This window comes from Panicum virgatum, chromosome 7N (assembly GCF_016808335.1).
Source record: "Panicum virgatum strain AP13 chromosome 7N, P.virgatum_v5, whole genome shotgun sequence".
NCBI classification, from domain to species: Eukaryota; Viridiplantae; Streptophyta; class Magnoliopsida; order Poales; family Poaceae; genus Panicum; species Panicum virgatum.
Window position 1 is genome coordinate 30,268,097 of NC_053151.1, and position 24,964 is coordinate 30,293,060.

Genomic DNA, 24,964 nt, shown 5'->3' on the forward strand with positions numbered 1-24,964 from the left:
CTATTGGAGGTACGTCGGATTAACCGGCGCTACGCAGTTTTCTGGCAGCTTTTTCTCCAACGGCTCTATCCGTGTGAGCTGCCTATATATACCCCTCCAATGGGTCATTTTGCCACTCTTGACACCACGCAACATCCAAACACTCATAATATAGTCAAGAGCCACCTTGAGCTTCATCTTTCACATACTTGTTCATTCAATCAATCAAGAAGCAAGATTAAGGACTTGAGTAGAGAGAAGCTTGTGTGCATCCGTTCTTGGTGATCGATTCTTGCTCAAGTGAAGGCCTTAGCTTGTTACTCTTGGTGATTGGCATCACCTAGGCGATCTTGGTGATCGAGGTGTTTCTCGCGGAGCTTGCCAAGGATTGTGGGAGCCCGGAGAAGAAGATTGTACGTGGCTTGATCTCCACCACGCCGGGATGGTGAACGGAGACTCTTAGTGAGCGCCCATGTCTCGGTGACATGGGAGGTGACAAGACTCTTAGTGAGTGTCACAACGTGGATTAGGGGTGTGTGCCAACACATCGACACCATGGGAAAAAATCCAGTTGTCTCTTGCACTATCTCTCATTTCAAGCACTTACTTTCATGCAATCTTTCATGCGCTTGACCTTAGAGATCATAGCTTAGCTCTACCTTGCTTAGTTTCATTTCTTTGTTAGCTTGTGTAGTTTGCTTTGTTTAGCCGGTTGGTGAATTGAGCCTTACTAGTATTGCATAGGTTAAGGTTGTTTTAACTATCTTAGAAATTTGAAAAAGGCCCAATTCACCCCCCTCTTGGTCCATCGATCCTTACCGTGGTAGGTTGTAGTTTAGGTCATAGGGTCTCTAGGGTTAGGTTTCCTGGCGTCTCCGGCGAGGCGGCGGCGACGGCGGTGCCCGATGGAATAAGTCCTCTCGAGCTCTTCCTTGCCCCTATGGCGCTTCTCTCCGATGTCATCGGCGAGCTCGTGGAGGTGGTGCTCCCGTCGTGGAGCTTGTGTACAGCAGATGCTCGCGGGTGGCTCGTCGTCTCGAAAGAGAGGTGAGTGCGCTGGGCTTTTTGTTTGGTGAATAGAGAGGCAGCTTCGGGTCTCGTGGAAGCCAGGAGGATGGAGCAGATTCAGTCTTCCCGCGGCGGCTCCGGTCGGCGTCGGTGGATCTGCATCCAGGGTCGTCGGAGCTCGGGGCGTGTCCCCCGGTCGATGGATCTACAGCGTTGGCTTCACCTCGTCAACTTTGACGAGCATCTACTACGGCTCTTCCAAAAGCTTCAAAGCGATGGGGCTCCGGTTGATCTGGGGTTGGAGGCATCCGTTCTGGAAGACCGCCGGCGGTGGCGGACGGCGGCGGTGTCCGGCGTGCAAAGGTCCCAGGGTCATGGTTGTATTTTCAATTTTTCAAGGGCCTTTGTGCAAATTGTCTGAGGGTACAGTTGTCCTCTATATTCTTCTAGAATGTACCTGTACGAGTACACGTCTTTGTATGGTATTTTTATGGTTAAAGCAGGTACGTTTGATAAAAAAAAAGATGACGTGCATGTGTGTTATCATTCTGCTAGTTAAAAGAAGGAGCTTGTGTACGTGTGCATGTGTCAACGCGTGATATTTTTGCAATAGAAAAAAATCAGTATATGGCTTGCAAGCAGGGTTTACAAAACCGACCGGTCCGGTCAAATCGCCGACCTCCGGTAGCGGTTTACCAGACCGATTTGACCGGAAACCGGTTGAATTCAAATCCAAATTCAAAATCACATGTGTAACCGGTTCCGACCGGTTTACCGGTCCGGTCTGACCGGTTACTGATGTTTTAACCAAAAAATCCGACGGTTTAAAAATGGTTTCCCGGTTTGACCAGTTTACCGGCCGGTTTGACCGGTTTACCGGTCGCCATATGCGGTGGGCCTTAATGGGCCGGTCCATTTTTCCTTTTTCTTTTTTTATTTAACTTCATATGCTCGCAAACTATACTAAATGGACGAATTTTTGAAAAAAATTGACACCATTAGATTCATCGCACCTTGAAGTATTTTTAAGAATTTTTTATTTTTTTGAATTCAAATTTGAATTTTGAATTTGAACCAATTTGGTACCGGCCCAAACCGAAACCGGGCCAGACCGGTTTGACCCGGTCAAACCGGACCGTTTTCCACCGGTTTGGTTAACCCTGCTTGCAAGTTGGTCAAACCGGACCGTTTTCCACCGGTTTGGTTAACCCTGCTTGCAAGTTGATATTTATGATGAGCTGCTGCACCAAAACTTGGCCTGTGGTGGCTACCGGAGTCGTGGCAGAGGCGACACTGCTGCTGCTCAACTGCTCGTAGTACATCTAATCTAAGCTCACTTGTTATTGACTCCTTGACACGTACAAGAAGCGACGGCTATATATAGTAAAACTGAAGCTGGCTGTTACTACGTCACCGTTTGGTACACGGTGTCCTAGCATCATTAGTGTGGCAACGCTACATTTAGTGCACGGTTCACCAGAAGGTGTCAAGGTCGGCCATCCTTGTCGTCGTCCTATTCTCATGTAGACTTTGTTAATCAGCCGCAGCATGACCCTCTGATGTGGTCTGTCCTGTCCGTAACCGTTGGAACCAAGAGCTCATCCAGACGACCAGCCGAGCACACACTACGGTGCGGTCCCTGTCCACAGAGGCACAGATCATGCACATCCCATCCCTTCCCGGCCCCGCGCAGTGTAAGCACGCAGGCTTTGAGAGCTCCGCCAACAATGCGAGGGCGAGGGCTGGAATACGTGCTCTCTCATCTACTTCTCCCGCGAGGAAAGGTACTCCCTCTGTTTCAAATTATAAGTCATTTTAAAAAATTTGGAGAGTCAAAATTTTTCAAATTTGATCAAAATTATATAACAAAATAATAACATTTATGATATCAATTAAGTATCATTATAAGCGATGTTTTCATAGTATATCTATTTGATATCCTAAATCTTGTGTTTCTCTCTATAATTTTGATCAAACTTTAAGATAGTTTGACTCTCCAAGATTCTTGGAATGACTTATAATTTTAAACGGAGGGAGTACGGTGTAAAGGACTTGAACTGATTTCAGAGAGGTGTTTGGACGCTTAAAAGTGCTAAATTTAGCATTAGCTCATCCAGTTAGAGGTGCTAATATAATGTGGGGTGGGCTAAACTTTAGCACTCAACCTTAGCCTATCAAAATTAAACAAGTCCCACACAAGAAGTATCTCGCTCCCGGCCCAAAGATCATAATCATACATTTTGGTCAACCACTAAAGATTGCTAAGACGATTAATTCCTGATGGATTTACTCTATCCAGTTAATAAAGACGATTAAAAGTTAAAAAGCGAGTTTCTTCCTAACAAGGTGCATTTTTAAGGGACAACTGCATTTCATTTATTATATTATGCTTTCAGTTGGGTATCACTCTTTTCTGTTTAAAAGATTGAAGGTTTTATGCTACAAGTGAACCAGATTTTAGGACACTTTACACTTTTTTTTTTTGGCCATGGTTGGACGTAGTAGGCTTTAAGAAGTGTTTTTGAAGCAACTCTTATACACATACTTTTTGAAACCGTGCTCTGTTATTGGGCAGGTTTTATATACAACTCCTGGTCCTTGAGGGAGGCTGTGACAGACTCTTTTGCCAAACTGTTAAAAAGTCACATGTTCTGACTTCTGGCTAGAATTCGGGTTGGAAATTGGAGGACGAACCGCGATGGCCGTAGACCGTAGGGGAGTTCTGCCTAGTAGACGTATACCCTTCGAGGCTTCGACAATCCGGTGTCCCGGCTTTTTTCCCCCCCAGTGCGTGATGACCATAGAACCACGCAAACGGAACAACGCATCCATCAGCCATCATGAGATGGAGATGGAGATGCAGCAGGAGCCAGGTCCTGCCTGAATCCCACAGCTCCGGCTGAAAGCCCTGGTCCTGGTCCTGGACTCCTGGGCACGGAAGCCCCAGCCCAGCCGGAAAACCGATGCGATCTCGAGCCGTTTCCTCTGAAGAAAAACACCCTCCCCTGACTTAAAAAACTCAGACAAGTAGGCGAAGGCGACGTCGCGCGCTCTGGTCTCTTCGCTCCGGGAGCGCAACGAGTGGCCCTCCTCTCCCGCCGTCCTCCGGGCTCCAAAACCCCCGGACCCTCTCCCCACCCGTCCGCTGACGAAGTGGGTCCGAACAAACGAGGTCCCACGCGTCGGTGAAGTACCCGGACGGCCGCGAGCGAGCACGGGGCGACGGGAAACCGGGGTCGTCGTCGTCGTCCACCACCTCCCCTCGGCTCCGCCCTTAATGGCGCGCTAGCGCTAATCAGCGAGCTTAACCCCACCGGCTGGAGCGAGCGCCAGTGCTTGAGCTTGACGCAGAGCGTTACATGGGGGTGGGGGTGTGGGCGCTTGTACGCTAGCCATTAATACGGCAGGTCGCCCATCCCATCGCGGCCGCCGCGCCCGTCTCCCCCCGCCTGCCCGCTCCGGCTTAAATCCCCCCCGCGTCCCGGTCGCGCACCCCACTCCGCCGTGCCTCCCGTCGCTTCCTCCGCCGCGCTCCGACCGCCCGTGCGCCGCGCGCTCCCGTTCGTGCTGGTGGGCGGCCGGCCCCGTCGAGGAGATGGACTCGGTCATGACCGCCCCCGACGCGCCGCCGCCGGCCGTCGTGCTCGTCTCCGCCGGCGCCAGCCACTCCGTCGCGCTGCTCAGTAAGCCAGGCCGCCTACCCTGCGCATTTCGTCGAGCACGGCTGTGGGGGTCGCTTTGATTGCGCTTTCCGCTGACAAGTGGCCGTGCCTGCCTGCCTTTTTTTTTTCTACTGTGTCTGCTTGCCAGCGGGCAATGCGCTGTGCTCGTGGGGCAGGGGCGAGGACGGGCAGCTCGGGCACGGCGACGCGGAGGACCGGCTCGTGCCCACGGTGCTGAGCGGCTTCGACGCGCCCGGGATCACGTCGGTCATCTGCGGCGCCGACCACACCACCGCCTACTCCGAGGAGGAGCTGCAGGTCTACAGCTGGGGGTGGGGAGACTTCGGGAGGCTGGGGCATGGCAACTCCACCGACGTCTTCACGCCCCAGCCAGTCAAGGCGCTGCAGGGGCTCAAGATCAAGCAGATTGCCTGCGGGGACAGCCATTGTCTCGCCGTCACCATGGCCGGAGAAGTGCAGAGGTGAGACGGCTCTAACCGATAAAACCGCTGGGAATGTTCGAGAAATTGTTTGATAATCAGTGCTATCAAGCTTCACATCATAGTGTTCTCGGTTGCTCTATCTGAGTTTTGCACTTACCATTCTTTATTATGTGATCCTTATATTTGCTTATTTGCAGTTGGGGCCGTAACCAAAATGGACAGCTAGGATTTGGAACTACTGAAGACTCGCTGCTCCCACAAAAGATTCAGGCTTTTGAGGTAAAAAAAAGTATATGCCAAAATCTTCATATAGGGAGATCTACATCATACTAGGAAGAGTTTTTGGACTACCTTATTGCACATCAACACTTGTTCGATGCAGCAGACTTCGCGCATATCATGTTTATGTAAATCATGACTATGAGTTGAAGTGTCAGATTCATATCTTACTAGATGCGCATCAATATATTAGCTATAATCATGAGGTACACCATAGCTGTGCTGTCACTATGTTCCCCAGTAATGGTGATGTGAACATCGGCCCTCACCAAGTCACCCATTACATCTTGTTCCTTCTGGAGGAGAGCTATCACCATTTGTCAATGTCCGGTGTGATGCAGTTAAGTGCTTACGGTCATATGTTTGTAGGGTGTTTGTGTGAAAATGATTGCTGCTGGTGCTGAGCATACTGCTGCAGTAACTGAAGATGGTGACCTCTATGGATGGGGCTGGGGTCGATATGGAAACCTAGGTCTTGGGGACCGTAATGATCGTCTGTTTCCAGAAAAAGTATCTTCTGTGGAGGTAAATCATCTAATTGACTCGCCCTTTTAGTTTAAAGCAACATGTCCACTCAACTGATGTTCTACTGACACCTTCAACACTTGATACTGCATGAAGTTTTGAAAGACAATACTGCATGAAAATTGATCATTCCATCTTGGACCTGTTACAAATCAAAATACACTCATTTTTCTTTACTTGATCCCTGATACATGTCAGCTGGTCATATTCTCAGCTGTGAGTTACCTATTTCCTTTCTTGATCCATGTTGTCATCTTGAGACATCCCTAAACCAAAGTCACCCTAAGAAGACAATCTTTTTTTTTCATGATAGAAACCATCAAAGTAGACGGAATTCTTTTAGCTGATTAATCCGAGGTCTTTGTTCTTCTCTAGACTTTATTCAAATGATTTATCTTTGAAATATAAGAATGGAGTACTCCTAATTTACATTTTCCAGTCCTGACAAAGTAAAACACTAGTGTGTCATCATCCAAACACATAACTGATGTTAAATATCTGATTTATTGGTCCCATTGTTGGTGAAAAGATTGTTCCTTACTCTAATAAGTACTCCCTCTGGTTTTAAATATATGGCGCTTAAGAGAAGCTAATTAGTAAATAGATATTTATCACTCGCTATGTGAAACAAATCTTAGCAAACTTATCACAGAATCAGTTTCCCCTGCTGGTTTATCTTACTAATTCTTTCAATAAGCTAGGGTTACTTTCACAAGGATGTGGTCATTAATTTCTGTTCTCGTATATGGTTTTTGGGCTGTGCTACACTACTCCATCTCACGTTTTTACCTCTTGTGAGGTAAGAGCTAAAATAAATCTTAGCCCTTGATTTCTAGGGGAAAATAATTAATGAAGAAAAAACAAATATGATTTTACAATGCTAATCAGTAGGCTGGTTTGTTAGTTTGTTACTTTGTTACCTGTGTACGCCGATCTATGCCGATCTTGATGGACTTGACCAGCTCTTTCGGAAACAGAAAGCACCTCTACTGCCGGGTGCTGGCCAACAGCCGTGCTAGCTCTAGGAGCGCTGCTGCTGATGTTGCGCTTGCGCATCTAGAACGTGCTGCGGACCTGATGTACGTGTACAGAATCGAAGGCCGGCATCCCAACTTGATATTTCACATGTCATTAACTCATCATATCATGTTACAATACAACCATCACTTTCTAATATAAATTTTTTGAATTGCACGTGTCATGAGTATATGTTATGTATAATATAATTTTAACTTGCATAAAATTGCACCTATCGCATGTTGCCTAATGTTACATTTAATGGCATCACGAAAATTAGTTAGATCTAATTTAAAGATATTTTGAGGTAACATGCAATAATAACTAACCAGATCTACCTAAATCGACGGTCCACATTCACTTCAGAGTATCATAGTAAAGCCCATGATTTTTCTTTTTAATATTGTTTCTCTTTGCTGTTGTTCCAGATTCTATACTAGTCTGTCAACCCGTGCTTTCGCACGGGCTAATTAGAATTAATATAAAAATAAGATAAATAATTACAATTATCCATCTCACGCCCTTTCATCTATTAAATATTCTAACACATCTCTAAAATATATATTTTCATTATTTAATTACAATAGATTTCATTTTGTGCACCTCCATATGTATTCAATATATGTTTAGTTGAAATATTTGTTTGTGAATTGGTATTCTTATCTCTTCCATCATACATGAATATATGGTGACATATATCGTGGGTAGTATTTTTATATAAATAATATATTAATAATGATAGAAATAGTAATTTTAGAATTTTATATTGGTGCACTTTAATATATTATTGTAATTATATAATTTATATTTAGATTTATGAGTAATTTAACTTGTAATAATAAAGACATAATTGGATAATTTATATGCAAATTTAGGGGGGTATTTGTATTATTTTTATAATGGTATAGGTGGGTAATTTACAGAAAGATTAGAGGGTTACTTTAGATTTTTTAATAATGGCAGAGGTGGGTAATTTAGATACATGTTTAGGAGGTTACTTTAGTCTATTTTCATAATGACAGAGTTGGGTAATTTATTAGAAAAGATAACAGATCCGATGGTTATTATAATTAGAGTTGTTGGATTGATGGCTGGATTTATAAGATTTCTCTATTTTTTCAAAGTGTCCACCTAGGATCCTAGGTGGCTTCACGTGAAGGCTTCAAAGGAGCCTCCAATTAGTAATAGTAAGATTCTTATGTTTTGCCTTTTTGTAGGGTGAGAAGATGGTGCTTGTTGCATGTGGATGGCGCCATACCATTACTGTTTCTGAATCTGGTACTACGTACACTTATGGTTGGAGCAAATATGGTCAACTGGGACATGGTGATTTTGAAGATCATTTAGTTCCACGTAAACTTGAAGCTTTGAAAGATAGCACTATATCCCAGGTAAAAGCTCATAGCTACATTCTCAGACATGGTTTCATGAAGGGGTTAATACAATCACACACTTAGTCTTCCCCTTTTGTAGGCTTTAGAAAGGTACTGCTTCCAGCATAGGCAGACATAACTTATGCTGGAAACTTGAAGAATGCACTTTTTACATGTTGTTTATAGGCTAAACGTTCTTTTATATAAAAGAAATTAGGAAGTCTGCCCAAAAAAAAACAAAAACCTAGCTTATGCTACTCCTACTTAGCTAATAAAATGTCAAATCTCCCTGTCTAACTAAATTAGCATATTGTTACGTCTTCTTGAAATCTTGATTACTATTTGAGCTTTGGAAGAAAGGTTTATATACTTGCATTCTGCTGATTTAGATTTCAGGTGGTTGGAGGCATACAATGGCACTTACATCGGAGGGAAAGCTTTATGGGTGGGGGTGGAACAAGGTCATTATCTTAGTGCCTTTACTTCCTTTTGTGCTCCATAATTGTTGTTTGATTCAAACAATCAAACTCCACAAGCAAGATTCTATTATATACTTTTGTCGATGAATACAAATAGGCAAACATTTATCAATGGATCTCTGGTGCCGATAGGTAAAGCTTTTTTTTTTCCTTTTTTTTGTGTGTGCACATGCATAGCTGCTTACATACATATGGTGATAGTTGCCATGATGAGTTTTGGTACTGAGCTTGCTCAGCATGTCCGTTTCACCACTGTAGTCACAGGTTGTGCTCAGCTCTATTTCGGTACTGAGCTTTGCTTGAGTTCCAGCTCAGTTGTTTTTTTTATTTTCACTTGTCCATGTCGGTTTTTCCCTACACTTATTTGTGTCTCATATTTCGAGCCTGCAGTTTGGACAAGTTGGAGTTGGCAACAATGATGATCACTGTTCCCCAGTACAGGTTCATTTTCCAGAGGAACAGGTATGGCACGTTTGTGGTAGGGTTTTATGCTGAACTTGTGCTCAACTAAATGATCCATGTAGTACATGCATTCCAAAGAAGTCTCAGCCACAATAATAATGGTCGTTCATGGATTCATGTGAATGGAGATTGCCAACTTCCATTTATTACTGTGGTTTCTGCAGAAAATTTCCCAAGTTGCTTGTGGATGGAGACATACGCTTGCCCTTTCCGAAAAGAAAAATGTTTTCTCCTGGGGAAGGGGCACTAGCGGACAGCTTGGCAATGGAGAAATAGTCGACAGGTGGTTCCCATATAGTGCACTTGCCCAATATCTTATCTTTTTTTATGAAGAAACTCAATGCCTCATCTTTACTGTCTACGCTCTTCCGACCTATAACAATTTATCCACCTGTACCATCCTGAAGGAACACGCCTGTGCTGATTGATGCCTTAAGCCCAGACGGTTCTGGCTGCAAGAAGTTAGAGTCATCCACAGCAGCTCCATTCACAGGTTCGCATCGCATCGTGCTCTAGTAGCTGCGGATGCTTTATAGACAGGCGATTGACGTGTCTGCTTTCTGTTTTCCAGCCAAAGTCTGGGTCTCCCCGTCAGAGAGATACGCAATAGTCCCTGATGAAAACGTGAGTTCAGTTCACTCGCTAATTTCGACACTTACTCGCAACCAAATTCTTTGGAGGCACTCCAATTCACTTGCATTGTTATTGTTGCTGAACTGAAGCTCTTCTTGTGTTCATTGCAGGTTCCGAAATCAGGCGAAGGCACCGCGCGCGGCAACGGGGCGGACGCGAACGTGCCGGAGAACGATGTAAAGAGGATGCGCGTGCAGTCGTAGCTCTACCATCTCCTCCCCTAACCCTAGTACCACTATAAAGGAAGAACTGGTGCCCTTAGTCTCCGCTGTTCCCATCCAGCGGTGTCCGATTTTGTGCATCCCGTTCAGCCCAAGTGCTCTCTCTTCTCTATCTCTCTCGGTCCACGAACCTCCTGCTGTTGAGACCTGGGATGGTGACATTGTCTCTCCTGGTGTTAAGAAGTAAGAACTTTGATGAGATGGTGCCGTTGCCTCGCAGCAATGAGATGTGTGATTCGCCTCGTTGAGGTGTGCCTAGCGAAATCAGCCTGCACCGCTCCGCTGTTGTGATCATATGTGTTTTGGATCTTTGACATGCAGTTACCGCCGGCTTCATTCTCCTTTGTTCACAAGTGGCTGATGAGTGATGGTTAGCCAAGCCATGGCCTTTTTTCCCCTCAGCACAAGAACCATTAGGATCACTAAACTGATACTTTATTTGATGAAAAAAATTAGTGATTGTATAGAAATTGAAGGAACAAAACAGTACGGGGTGATGGAAGCGGCATCCACTGGACCACTACTGACACCATGGCGATCGTAGGATCGCGCCTTTAACCAAGAAGCAGCGGCACTAGGGGAGTCCTTCGCTTCGTCCCTTTTGCTGCCGCAGACTACTGGGCTTGGTCTGCTGTACAGCTGCCGAGGAAAGAGAAGCGGCCCAGGCCGTTGGTTGGCCTGGGCACGATGCATTTCGTCAGTCCCGGCCACACCGGCACCTCGCCAGCCAGGTCTGACACCTCGGGCGGCCGGCGCCCGGCGGCCCGACCGGCCGCTGCCCGCCTGCGCAGCCGCGCTGCGTATGTGTGAGGCGAGCGGAGTCCGGTAACCAGGGGTACAGCGCCACCCACCTGCTGGAGCTTCGCCCAAGGAGAGCGCGCATTGGGCCTTGTTTGGTTTGCTGGAGCGCTAATTATAGTATCAAATAAAATTAGTTTATAAAACTAATTTCAGAATCCTCGCGCTAGTAACTCTGAAAAATCTAATAAGATGTTTGTCCGCGTGATTAGAGGATGGTTACTATAACATCACTATAGTCATTCATTGATTAATTATTGTTATTAGATTCGTCGTGAAAAATTACATTTATTTCTTTTTTTTTGCAAATAGATTTTATTTAAACTTTCATGCACACAAAATTATCTTCTAGCGCTAGCATTCTAGCGCAAACCAAACGGCGCCTTAATATCCGGCAGCAGCGAGCCAGCGACCGACGTCGTCTCTAGCTGGCTGCTCGCCTGGCCGGCTACCGATCGAGCGAGCGTTAAGAATGGACTTCGCCTTCCCCGCCACCACCACGGCAGAGGCCGCGGCCACGACGGCGGCGCCAGAGGAGCTCCCGTCCCCGCGTTCCGCGGCGGCGTCGCCTCCCCGGCTCCCTCCCTCTCCTCCCGCCGCTGCCGCCGACGCCATGGCAGAAGAAGGGCCGCGGGCGCCGGGAGGTGACGACGTGGCGGCGGCGGAGGCGGAGGACAGGATGGACCTGCTGTGGGAGGACTTCAACGAGGAGCTGGCGCTGGCGCGGCGCCGGGCGCGGGGGCGGGGCGGCGGCTCCTGGCGGGGGCGCGGCGACGGGCAGCTGCTGGTGCTGGAGGCGGCGGGCCCGTGGTCGTCGCCGTCGGACGCGGGGTCGGAGCCCGCGGGCCGCGTCGGGTGCGCGCCCGTGCTGCGGCCCTCGTCCAGGGCCGCCGGCGGGGCGCGGCACTACCGCCGCCGCGCCGGGTCCTGGGTGCTGCTCATGAGGATCTTCCGGAGGCTCTTCGTCATCGACAAGACCATCTCCGCAGCGGCCGCCGCCAGGCACCGCTCGGCCACCACCAGGGCGCGCTGATGCACGTGTTCTTGCAGCAGGATTGATTGCTTCCACGATCGGTGCCTGGTGAGGCGAGCCTGTCCAAGAACCATGCATCAATGCATGCATGGTTCTGATGCAAGAACATCCGTGCATCCGTGAGTAAATTATACACTACTCCGAGTTAGACATACAAGTAATTAATGATCGAGGTTTGTTCTTGACGCTGTAATTAGGGTTCATCAGTAGATACAGAGAAATGAAAAGCAGTCCATGTCCATAGACCATAGCAATGTCACTCCGTTTCTCATTCTCCCACTGTTACTCCATTTCTCTATCGATCATCTATCAATTCAATAGAATAAATGAAAAAAAAGGAAACTTGAGTTCTTTTTCCATTGTGCCCATTAGTCACGAGATGATGTCATGTGACTGATGATATCGTACCTTCGGATCTGAAGAAGGAAAGGTGCACGGCTTTACCAGGCCAAAAATGTTTGGGTGTGGGTTCGTGGGGGACGAAAGGTCCTTGTGCTGTTTTACTTGGGAGGATGCGTGTGTTTTTGTTTGGGAGGCTCACATAAGGACAAGGGGATTAGCTCGTACTAAAGGCAAAAGGAGCCCACGGACGGGGACATCCAACCTCTGTCCTACTTCCTCTCAGAACAGCAAAACCCTGCTGTGCTTTTATTTTTTTTATAAAAAAAGAGAAAAACCTGCGGTGTGCTCCTCCCAAGGATAGCATAAAAGCTGTCTTAATCGTGTACTTCAAATCAAATCCGAGGTCCCTAGATAATATTGTAAATGATAAGATCTGAAACATGAAATCGTAGAAACACAAAATCATACTTCAGAATCACAATTTTGATAACCACTAATGACAGCACTGTGAAATTCTCTGATTTCTGCAAACTAACATTGGGGTTAGGCAATCACAAACTTCATGACAACAAAGAAATGGACACTTTTGCCTTATTATTTGCACCACTTACCTGCACCACATATTCAAAAATCCGCACGAGCATAGGGGATGAAAAGGGACAATTTGCGAGTTATGCTGGAATCCTACCATACCATAACTCAATAACAAATTGGGGTCAACTAACAACAGATCAGACAGCAGACAGCCCATAAGGACCTTGGGTTTGTTTGTACACTCACATAACACACAGCGTGATGGCAGCTGGGCCTACATTCACCAACTATCTTAGGCCTATGTATTACACAACACCCACATTAAATATGTGGACCATTTAGGCCGATAAAAGACTAATGCAACTATGATCTCATTTTTTACAGAGTGAATCTCCCAAGATGATGACAGACTACACCAATGCAACAAGAGTCAAGGGAGCCGTGGAGTTGAATACGAATTGTGGATGGTTTACTGTTTTTCTTGTGAAGTTACAGCCCACAAGCCTCATCGAAATATATAATCTATGACAGACCACCCTTCATACACGAATTCCTAATAGATACAGCATTCTATTTTTTTTTTCTAAAAAGGATAGACCACAAGCATTGTATGATTGTTGACGAGTAATAATGGCACAGTGATGGAGATTGGAGAGTTTGGCCGCAATTGGGTTTATATCTTATTATCTTGTTAGCAGAATGGGAGCCTCACAATTTGCTTGACACAGCAAGATACTTGGTATGACGGGCCTGCGCCATCAACTTTCCTGTCTTTTTCTTCCTGAAATCGACAGAAACGACACCAATGGATTTTCCAGCACGCAACAACTTTCCCTCAACCTCTATTTCTTCCTGGACAATTAACCCAAAAAGTTGAAAGTATGTCAAAAGGACTTTGTAAACGAAGCGTGAAAACAACAAAAAATCAAAATTAATCTAGCTTCACTGGAACTAATTTGACAGGCAGCTAACTGAAGCTGGCTTATTTTTTGTCTAACTTCCAGCAAAACAACCTGAGGACTATCAACCTATACAGGCATATTTTCAATACTGAGATGGTTATTTTGTTTATTATAACGATTAGATATTTTTCCAGATATAAAGCGATACAGTCATACACTGGTCAATAATCATGTTATAGACAACAGACTCCACTCAGAAGTCAGAACTGACAACAGTGGAAAACGAATAGGGCGAATGCGACCCATTTATTCAACCATCTTTTCTGCTTATAGTTATAGATAACACATTGATACTTCTAGCCAAGAAAAAAAAACTTTGTTGTTATAAGGAAAGAAGCAAAGAAGTAACCATTTTATCTTCTCTATGAATCTGTTGTCATGACATGTTCACTGTTGTTATCTCATGAAAATATTACATCCTAACTTTCTAGAGGACCATGAAGCAACACTGAAGCTTCAAGAAGAATTTGAATAGAATGGGTATTTATCTAATTGAAAGAAACAATATTAGCCCATGGCATTGGCCTGGCAGAAGGCACATGTGTTATACCTGAGCACAAAAGTCAATAACAGGTCAAGTATAAAGTTATCTGTGTTGAGTTATTTATTGAACATACATCGGGAATATTTCTTAATCACATTCAAGGTTTTTTTGTACAATACTTCCTCTGTTCGTTTTTAGTAGGTGTATCATAATTTGAAAAGGGTCTTTAAAGGTGTAATTTGAAAACAAATTTCTCATAGAAAATATATCAACTGCTACAAAATCCACATCATATTAAAAAATATTTGAAATGTGAATCTATTCATATAACTTGTGCACTAAGCATGCATATAATCTGACAAATTGTTGGTCAAAAAATACTTTTTAAATATGAAACTTGATTTTTGAAAATCCTAACATGACTACTAAAAATGATCAGAGTAAGAAAGACAGATAAATGAATTAGGATATAAAATTATCTAAACAACCTGCCATAAAATTGAACTAAAACACAGTTTCTTACGTTCTGAAATTATTTACGATGAATATTTCAAATATTCTAGAACAGGTACAGTAGATCATATATTGAATTTTGTTGCCACACCATAATCAAATCAAAGAACTTTCACTACAATAATCACAGAAGGCACCCCCTACTTAAGAGAGAAATACTAAACTATTCAGGTTGCCGGGAAACAATAACACAAATCCAACAACTTCCATCAAGTTTGAAGCAATTTCAGCAACTAATCCCAGCTCACTCCTACTCCTTATCTGCCAACAACTTGACAATACAGCACATTGACCAGTACCCAGGAGTAAATATTGCAGATCTCAATAACTGAGGAATGGCATAACAACTATCAAGGTGCCGTTGAGATCCAATTCCGCAACCTAGTGATAGTTTCTGATTGCCATAAAGCTAAGCACAACAGCTAGCAGTAGAACTGTACTAATTATTATCGATTGCAGTTTCTAAAAGACATAAACCACAAAAGGCTAATCTGACATTCACCTACAAAACATGCCAACACGACGACACAGCCTATAAAACATACTAGGCCTTAAGATTATCAGAGAGCAACTACTGACACCCGTGATTGGTTGGCTACCAAAATTGGATTTCTTCAGTTTTTTTATGAAAGATGTTTAGCAAATTGGATTTCCCGGTTGCCCAATTCTAGCACTAGCAGCACAAGTGCACAAAAGCTCCAGTTTAATCATAAATTACGATCCCCCTGAGCTCAAAATTTGTTGATACCATAATAAAACACAGCCCGAAATGCGAACCGAGAGAAAGAGAGAGCCGGCCTCACTCTCACCCCGACAGTAGCCGCGTCGACAAAGGAGACGCTGATCTCCAGGGAGACCCCGCTCATGCGGAGCCCGCTGCAGAAGAAGACGGCGGACCCCAGCTGGTCGGCGAGCGTCGCCGTGACGCCGCTGCGGAGGTACCCCGCGGGGCTCTGCATCAAAGCCACACAACCGGTTGGGAATTCGGAGCCGAAGCGCCGCCACGCATGTCGTCAGCATCTCGAACCGAAAGAGGGGTAAAGAGCTAAGGAGTTCCTAGGGGTTCCGTTCCGTCGGCAGGGAGGAGGGATCGTGGCTTACGGCGTGGCGCGGGGCGACGACGAAGGAGCAGAGGAGGCGGCCGTGCTCGGCGGACTCGATGCTGACGCCGTGGAGGACGAAGGGGTCGTAGAAGTGGAGGCGGGCCGTGGTGGATCCCGTGATTTCCTCCGCGGAGGCGGTGGGCTCGAGGCTGCGCCGCACCGCGTCCGGGTCCATGTTCGGCGGCGCGCCGGGCCGGCGAGGAGGGGAGGTCGCACCACCACTAGGCAGACAAGACGAGTGGACTGGAGGCGGCGCAGCTTGGGTTTTGCCTAGACTGACAGGTGGGGCTAGGAACGCATATCTGGTAGTGGGACCCGCAAGCGGCTCTTCTTCCTTTTTTCTTCGTTTATTTATTAAAAATAAAAAATAAAAAATGTACATGTGGTGCATGCTGGGCGTTGATGTTTGATCCAACGTTCGATGTGCTTCTGGAGACCTGTATTAACCATTTGCAATCCTCAAGATATCCCATTTTTCGCATGGTGAAGAGAAGACTATATAGCAGCATGAAAACGACAATCACAAGTAACAGAGAAACCTCTATTTGCTTAAATTGGGAATCACAAACAACAGAATGCTGACTAGGGACTGCAATGGCCTTATTCAATTCAGTATTGTTATTATGACTTACGACTCACAAACGATAGCAATTTTCAACACGAACAACTAATGACCTTAATACATTTAGCACTAGCAGTGACAATCTGTGACAAATAGTTTCCAGAAAAATTTATGCCAACTAATAACTGAAACTCTTTGCTCTGTACCTCGTATGAGTTTCACTACACGATAACACAAACTGATCCGAACAACTGCCTCGCACATTGGCTCCGTGTAATCTGTGGTCTGCAGAGTAGTTTCGGGTTAACTGCACCCGAGATGCCTCTGAGCAAAAGACGTAGAACAGATCGAGGAGTTTTTTTTTTGAACTCGATCGAGGAGTTACTGAGCGACAAAAGGATAGGTACGGTGTCTTGGTTAGAGCTCGTCTTTCAGAAGTTCTGACGGCGATGAAGGTGTGATGCCCTCTTCTACACCACCGGCATCCGTCTGTGTCACTTCCTCCGCTGCACCAGCTTTTGGGCCCTTGTGCTTCTTGATGAAACTGATGATGTCCTCAGCCGTCCTCCCGACGTTGTATGAGTAGAGGTCCCACGTGGTCGAGTAGAAGTAGATCGTGGGGTACCCCTCGACCGCAAAGTCGGTAGGGATATCGTTTGCAGTGCCATCCTGACAAAACCAAAAGGATTAACGGGTGTGTGTAAGGCCTGATGAAAGCATGATCATATCACACCACAAAAGAAGGGGGGCAGGGGTTTGAGCCATTACCATCTTTGCAATGACAACATCTTCGTCGTCTTGCATTGAGACTGCAACTTCCTCCAAGATCGGGGCCAGCTTCCGGCAATGACCACACCAAGGAGCATAAAATTCGATCAGTACTGTGAAGAAAAGGTTATGTCAAGCATGAAGTCCTAAAACAAGTTCAATGCAAACTTAACTGAAAACTGATTGTAACCACTAATACAATCATATTGAGCTATGGGGTATATATTGCTCCGACAACTGTGGAAGTGAGAAGAACTAACCATTTTTTCCAGAGTTGAAAACAATGTCGTCGATGCTGTCAGCCACGACGACCTTAACAGGTTGGTCATTCACCTTGGGGATTGGCTCTGACTTAACATAAGGCGTCAAATTTCCATACTACATGAGCAAAAAGAAGACAGAAGAACACTGAGATCGAAATTATTTGACAATAAAGTACCGTGAAACAGCTTAGTAACTACGAGACATAGTAAAGTAGAAAAGGCCTCACTATGTACTGCTTTAACCAGGGTATAACTTGATCAGGGTCAATAGTTGGATTGAGATATTTCCCACCTTGTGCAATCACAAAAAGGAGGGGGACATCGTTCTCTTTGAGCCCAAAGTACTGAAAGCATTTCCATGGAAGCTTGTTAGGCATCTAATGGTAGGAATTTATGACAAACAATGCTCAGAGAAACTACAAATAACAACCTGGAAGGCACGGTCAGCAGCTTCAACATCACCAATTAGAAAACTTATGTTATTTGCACTGAATTTCTTGGCTGCATCTTGAATTTGACTCTTGAAGGCCTCGATTCTGTCATCACTGAAGTTCAAGAAAAGCATTGCCTGTACAGCAATATTTCAAACTATGGTATTTAATGCTTTCATCAATTATGAAAAATAGGTGTGCAGTCATATCAGGTGAAATGCCAGTCCAATGTGAATAACAATTAACATCCCATTACTAGTGCAGAGGCAAGGAACGATCGAATTCTGAAAGCATAAATAGCGTAATCACGATTGTGTCAACTCACTTTGGCACTAGGAGTGCTGTAGTATCTCTCAAGAAACTTATGGTTGGTTGGATCAGCATCGAATGTAACTACAGTAGGGAAACCAGACACCTCAATGAATTTTTCAAGAGCATCCTTATCAAAATCCTGACAAAGATCAAGACTGGTGTTATATTGCTAGTGTGTTACTCAGGCTCGAAATTATCATATGAAAAAGGAATATACCTGAGAATCAACAAAGAGCTCGTCAAATGGTTTAAAGAGACGAACAACAGGGCCCTTGATGGCCTGATCACCACGTGGCAGAATACCAGCATCTGACGTGTGAAAGAAATCATAATCTGACCGTTTCTTCTCTGCCACGGCCATAAAATTCTCATAATCCACACCGGCAAACTTGGGGAAAACTCCTACCTGCAACAAAATGTTCACATGCATGCATCACATTCGCATCCACCATTCTCATGGTATTCATGAAACAAGGCATTCATAACAGTGGTCAAAACCTACAAGAACGATTCCCTTGTCACCAATGGCTTGGGTGGCCTCCTCCGCTGATCTGAGCTCGATGGAAGCCGGGCCGACCTGCTTCTTGATGTACTCCACGATGCCAGCTGCATCCCTCGGACCACCATAGCCACGCACATTGTTCCCTCCATTCTCTATGATCTTGATGGTGGGGTACGCATGTACCTGGTACTTGTCCTTGATCTCCTTGTTCCTTTCGTCGTACGCGTCCACCTTCGCAAGCACCACTGGCGGGTCATGCTTCCTCAGAACAGCGGCTGCCTTCTCGTACTGCTCATGGACATATGAAAACAATTAAAACGCACATCTGTCTGCGCTGCATCGTCGAGGCAAGACTGGCAGTCTCGCTCAGTGCCATGTCTGTATGGAGCGGTGGGTTATTACCTCTGGAGCGAGTTGCTTGCAGTGGCCACACCTGCGGGGCGTTGACACTTGCCAGTCAGCCACTATGGGGGAGTTGAGACAGAGGAAAACTGCATAAGGAAATGAGTGAGATTATGTACCATGGCGCGTAGAACTCGACGACAATGAACTGGTGTTCGGCCACCACCTCCGAGAAGTTGCTGGCGTCCAGCGTCAGGACCGCCTCTCCCAGCTCCACGGCAGCCTCTGCTTCGGCCAAGGAGGGCCCAGGGAGGAGGAAACTGCCGGCGAGAAGGAGGGTAAACGGGAGCACCAGGGAGACGGCCATGGCTTAAGCTGCAACTAAAAGTGCCTAGCAGAGGCTAGAACCAGAGTTAATATACCTGAAGAGGCCAAGGCGTACTTGCAGGGATCTCGAGGAAGTCAATGGGAACTTTGTTTGCTCACTTCTCTTCCACTCCATGTTTCTGAACTTTGCTTCCAAAATACATTATTGAGACTTTTTCATTCACCTTTTTTTTGCTTCAGTAAACGCTATCTTGTAAACTTTCAGGTAAGTGCTATCAAATATTGACAGTACAAAATGTTTTCTGTGCAAGTGGTATTTCAACTTTCTAACTGAGGCCAGAGAAGCAACCAATGAGGCTACGACTCAACAGGCCATCAAAAATATAATATCAATTTGTCAACACCAACTTCAGAAGTCATCTGACTTTCAATTGTAGCCACAGGCTTCAGAGCAGTAATTCAACAAACTATTAGCAATCTCAGCATCTATACTCATCCTGCTCATCTCCATCTGAATGATTCTTAAGGTATCGTGTATCTCATTCCTACATGGATGTCGATTATCTCGTGCGAGAAAAACATTCATTTTCCTGCCTATCTCAATCCAACTACAGCCAGGCTGCTTACTGACACCCCTGTCCTTCATGGATCTCCTCACTCTAAAAACATCTGTCCATTTCCCCATCTCAGCATACATATTGGAGAGAAGAACATAGGGTCCAGAGTTCTCAGGATCAATCTCAAACAACTTTCCAGCTGCCCATTCCCCTAACTCAACGTTCTTATGAAGTCTGCAAGCACCTAGCAGTGAAGCCCAGAGCACAGAGTCAGGTTCCATCGGCATGTTCTTTATGAGCTCCTCAACTTCTTTGAGATGACCAGCACGACCAAGCAAGTCAATCATGCATGTGTAGTGATCTCTTGATGGAGTAATTCCATGGTCCTCAGTCATGGACTGAAAGTACCTCCTGCCCTCCTCAACTAACCCAGAATGGCCACAGGCTGACAGAACCCCAATCATTGTGACAGAGTCTGGCCTCTCTTTGCTGCGCAGCATTCTCTCAAAAAGTTGCAATGCATCTCTTGCACGGCCATTCTGTGCATAACCAACAATCATTGCATTCCAGGACACATTATCTCTCGCTGCCATTCTCTCGAAAACCTTTGCACCATTATCGATTGAGCCTGTCTTCAGATACATGTCTACAAGGGAGTTCCCAACAAACACATCAGACTCTGGCCCGAAGTCGAAGCGGAAACCTTCCTTGAGAACATGAACATGAGTTTGCTGACCAAGCTGAAGATCAGCAATATTCCCACATGCATTGAGAACATTTCCATAAGTGTAATGTGTTGGCCAAACTGAGTCTCTTTTCAGCCTGACAAAGAGCCGAAGTGCCTCCTCCTCCTCACCATTCTGTGCATACGCTGCAATTAGCACATTCCAAGCAATGACATTCTTCTCAATCATCTGCGAGAATACAACCTTAGCACCTTCTACATTTGAAGACTTTGCATACCCTGTGAGCATGGAAGTTTCGGACACGACACTCCTGGAAGCCATGGAATCAAAGACACATCTTGCCTCCCATGTCCTTCCACACTTTGCATACATGTCCACCAGAGCATTGTTCAGCACCATGTCCTCCATAAACTTATTGCACTTTACCACACGGGCATGGACCTGCCGTCCTTCCCTCTCCGCGGTGAGGCCTGCACACGCGCTCATAACGCTCGCGAGAGTCACCTCATCGGGAATGAAATCCGCATCCATCATCTCGACAAACAGAACAAGAGCCTCGCCCACAGGACCGTTCTGCTCGTAGCAAGTGATCAAACTGTTCCAGGAAACAACGTTCCGCTCCGGCATTGTGTCGAACACCCTGCGCGCATCCTCCGGGCGCTCGCACTTGGCGTACATGTCCACGAGCGCGCTCCCGATGCGCACGTCCTCCGCGTGCGGCGACTTGGCGACGAGCCCGTGCACCTGCTCCCCGGTCCGCGGGTCCTTCTCCGCGGCGCAGGCGCTCAGCGCGCTGGCGAAGGAGTAGGCGTTGAGCACGAAGTCGTCGGCGTGCATGGCGGCGAGGAACCGGAGCGCGTCCCCGGCGTGCCCGCGCCCGTGCCGCGCGAGCGCCGCGACGACGGCATTGTAGGAGCACTGGTCGGGGTCCGGGATGGCATCGAACAGCGCGCGGACCTCGTCGGGGCGGCCCAGGCGCGCGTACGCGGAGAGGAGAGCGTTGTGGGAGAAGGTGTTCGGGAGCGGTATCCCGTCGAACACGCTGCGGGCGTCGCGGAGGCGGCCGAGCCGCGCGTACGCGGAGACGAGCGTGTTGAGCAGGAACGTCTCGCCGACGAAGGGAGACTTGAGGACGCGCGCGTGCGCGGCTCGGGCGGCGGGGAGGCTCGGCGCGGCGCGGAGGAGGTCGGCCAGCGGCGAGGACGCGCGGAGCTGCGCGACGAGCTCCTGACCGCCGTGGAGGTGTCGCGCCATGCCACCAAGAGGCGCGCGGTGAAGTCCGTAAGACGGTAAGATCCGCGTTTGGACGGAGATCATTGAGAGCTGAAGGCCCGAAAGAAGCAGAGCGGCTGGAGAACCTTGTCACATCTTGCGTTAGGACACTACTCAAAAGTATATTCAGTTTCCAAATGCACTCATGAAAGAATCACAGATTCACACTTGCTGCATTTTCAGATAATTGCAGAATGGATTGGACAGAGAATGTTCATGGCCATAAACCATCCTATTAATCTCATCACCCATGTACCATGTTAACATTACTGTATTTGGGGGGTTTCAAGTAAATTTTGCATAGCATATTAGAGCAACTCCAACAGCTTAGCAATAATCCTAGGTAAATTTAGCTAGTTGGAAGGTCTGTAAAAAAAATGCAAAGGTCTCTTAAGGGGGTGTTTAGTTCCTTCCCCAAAAATTTTTGGATGTCACGTCAGCACTTTGACCAGATGTCGGGAGGGTTTTTCGGACACTAATTAAAAAACTAATTTCAGAACTCACTTGGAAACCACGAGACGAATCTTTTGAGGCATTTGACCGCATCATTAGTACATGTGAGTTACTGTAGCACTTATGGCTAATCATGCCCTAATTAGGCTCAAAAGATTCGTCTCGTCGTGTACATCCAAACTGTGTAATTAGTTTTATTATTTAATTACATTTAGTGCTTCATACATGTGTTTAAAGGGGAGGTGAAAATTTTTGGGAACTAAACGGGGCCTAAGAGGGGGGACCAACAGAGTAGGTATAAATCTAGACTCTTCATATTCAAATCGCGTGGGACCCTATCTCCTGCAGTAGTCCCCTTCCGATCGTCGTCTCCTTTGGTGGGCAGGCACTGCGCGCCATTTTTTCATGCAGCGGCCCCCTTCCGATCGTCCTCTCCTTTGGTGGGCAGGCACTGTGCACCGCGATCCGTTTCTGCAGGAACTCCCTCCGATCCTCCTCTCCTTCAGGAACTCCCTCCGATCCTCCTCTCCTTCGGGGGCCAGGCAACTACGATTTTTGCAAGACCAGGAAGAGCCACCTACATCAAGCCGTCCCGACCATCAACAGAGGGAGTATCATATACAACTTATGGACTCAATTCAACAAAGCCTAGCAAGAAAGCCCCAAATGCAAAAGAATCATTCTCTCCGTCTCTGCTCGCGGCTCGCCCTGAGCCCCCTGGCTCCGTGTTCGCCCCAGTGCACCTCCGGCCCTCAGATCTGAGCCCTCCGCCTTCGGCCCGCGGCCCTTCGCCTGTCCCCTGGATCGGCGTCTGGCGGCACTCCGGCGACCGGCGTCCGGCTCTCTCATCCTGATCACCTCCCCAACTCGGCAACGACAACTCCGGCAGGGGTAGGCCGCAAGCCCCTCGCCGTCCCAGTACTAGTGCCCCAGCATCAGTGCGAAGGAGGCCGCCACCGGTTGTTATTTGCACCGTTTGTAACGAACATGGCACCATTTATGCCATTTCGAGTGATTTTGGTGATCGAATGACAACACAACACTTGGACTAATATGATTGTTAAGATGATCATTCTCAGGCTTTTAGGTTCAAGTGATGACAAAGAGAAAGAGAAAATAGGCGTAGCAAGGCCCGAAGGGCCGCCCCTACGGGGGTTTAGCTCTTCGGATCAGGAGCACCGGAAGAACCGACGCCAGGGGCATCGGTGCATCCGACGCTTGTCGGAAGAACCGGCGCTATGATGTTTGGTACAGGAGGAAATCGAAGCCAAGTCAGCCTATGGGCACCGGATGAACCGACGGGTCAAAAAGGGGCATCGGTGCATTGGGCGTCCTATGTTCCAGAGACGATGCAAGTCGCGCAAGAGCCAAGTCTTCAGCACCAGTTGAACCAGTGAAGCATCGGTGCATACCATCGGTGTAATAACGTCAGTGCCCAGGAGAAGATTCTTAAGCACCGGATGAACCGGTGATACATCGGTACAAAGCATCGGTTCAACCGGTGGTCACTGTAGCAGCAGTCAGAAGTTCAACGGCTACTTCGGGTTATGAGTGACCGGAAGAACCGACGCTACCTCAGCCAGGGGCATCGATTCTTCCGGTGATACGCAAATTTTCTGCTGACCGTTGGAGCAACGGCTACAAGACTTGGTGGCCTATATATACGCCTCACCCCGGCCATTTGAAGATTGCTGGAGTTGCTGGACATCCCACACACACCCAAGAACATCTCCAAGCCATAGAAAAGCATCAAGATCATATCCTTAGCCCTTAGCACACTTTGAGAGTGTTGTGTAAAGGATTAGCTCTTAGTGAGTGATATTGCAAGGCTTCGAGCTTTTGTGCTGTGGTTCATTAGCGAACCAAAACAAGAGCTTGGTGCGCCGGCACCTTGGAGCGTGAAGCTCACCGGCAACGTCATCGACCCTCCGACTTGGTGTGGAGCGGCGACGACATCTTTGTGCGGGGGACGTGGAGACCCCCATCCTTTGTGGAGAAGCTCCTTAGTGGAACCCGAGGCCAAGGTGACCGTGATTGTGTTCACGGAAGAGACTTGGTGGCCGAGTAGCAATACTCTTAGTGAGTGCTACAACAACGTGGATGTAGGTGTGCCTTTGTGGCTAACCGAACCACGGGATAAACACCCGCGTCAAGAGTTTGCTATCTCCTATCCCGCTCTTTAAGCTTCCGCATTTCATACTAGCAATTTGTGTGACTTTACTTTCATAGAATAGTTTTTTGATAGGAAAGGTTATAGGTTGCTAAATTCTTTTGGGATAGGGATTTCTCACTAGAACAACCTAGTTGCACATCTAGATAGCATGTTTTAGTTTAAGTTTTGTGCAAACTAGTTGGAGCCATAGGTCTAAGTTTTTAGAGTGCCTAATTCACCCCCTCCCCCTCTTAGGCTAGAGCACCCGATTCCTTTCACCGTTCAACTGCACTATTGTTGCACGCTCGGCTGCAGCTACCGCGTGTTGCGGTAGCGCAAAATGGCGGTGGCAGCTGCAACAGTAGCCGAACGGTGCGATTATGAATTTGTTATGCAACTTATCGTCAACTATACTGTGTATTAGCTTCGAATTTGTTTTTATGTTTGGCATACCCAGCCGCAAATTTCTGGCTCCGCCACTGCCCTC

The 24,964-nt window shown here is 46.8% G+C and overlaps 4 protein-coding genes across 5 annotated transcripts; 1 reads left to right on the forward strand and 3 right to left on the reverse strand.

Annotated features, from left to right (window-relative positions):
- Positions 1-4,216: 4,216 nt before the first annotated feature.
- On the forward strand, positions 4,217-10,345 carry LOC120682309 (ultraviolet-B receptor UVR8-like). Its single transcript, XM_039964143.1, has 11 exons — positions 4,217-4,670; positions 4,798-5,131; positions 5,290-5,371; positions 5,741-5,896; positions 8,131-8,304; positions 8,676-8,747; positions 9,156-9,227; positions 9,392-9,510; positions 9,635-9,720; positions 9,799-9,851; positions 9,971-10,345. Exons 1-11 carry the CDS (start codon positions 4,583-4,585, stop codon positions 10,061-10,063), a joined length of 1,329 nt encoding a protein of 442 aa, XP_039820077.1. The 5' UTR covers positions 4,217-4,582; the 3' UTR covers positions 10,064-10,345.
- Positions 10,346-13,021: 2,676 nt separating this feature from the next.
- On the reverse strand, positions 13,022-16,116 carry LOC120682310 (acyl-coenzyme A thioesterase 13-like). Its single transcript, XM_039964144.1, has 3 exons — positions 15,849-16,116; positions 15,557-15,700; positions 13,022-13,640 (listed from the first exon to the last, which is right to left on the reverse strand). Exons 1-3 carry the CDS (start codon positions 16,023-16,025, stop codon positions 13,497-13,499), a joined length of 465 nt encoding a protein of 154 aa, XP_039820078.1. The 5' UTR covers positions 16,026-16,116; the 3' UTR covers positions 13,022-13,496.
- Positions 16,117-16,429: 313 nt separating this feature from the next.
- Positions 16,430-19,600, reverse strand: LOC120682766 (protein disulfide isomerase-like 1-2). Of its 2 annotated transcripts, none has more exons than XM_039964776.1 (11): positions 19,453-19,600; positions 19,210-19,350; positions 19,091-19,121; positions 18,689-18,976; positions 18,404-18,592; positions 18,200-18,325; positions 17,874-18,011; positions 17,671-17,787; positions 17,441-17,558; positions 17,181-17,249; positions 16,430-17,081 (listed from the first exon to the last, which is right to left on the reverse strand). In XM_039964776.1, exons 1-11 carry the CDS (start codon positions 19,530-19,532, stop codon positions 16,969-16,971), a joined length of 1,410 nt encoding a protein of 469 aa, XP_039820710.1. In that variant the 5' UTR covers positions 19,533-19,600; the 3' UTR covers positions 16,430-16,968. The 2 variants fall into 2 exon arrangements, with proteins under 2 accessions (XP_039820710.1, XP_039820709.1); XM_039964775.1 differs by having other exon boundaries at positions 17,181-17,293.
- Positions 19,601-19,752: 152 nt separating this feature from the next.
- On the reverse strand, positions 19,753-22,265 carry LOC120682765 (pentatricopeptide repeat-containing protein At2g13600). Its single transcript, XM_039964774.1, has one exon. The coding sequence runs from the start codon at positions 21,915-21,917 to the stop codon at positions 19,785-19,787; it is 2,133 nt and encodes a 710-aa protein (XP_039820708.1). The 5' UTR covers positions 21,918-22,265; the 3' UTR covers positions 19,753-19,784.
- Positions 22,266-24,964: the final 2,699 nt, after the last annotated feature.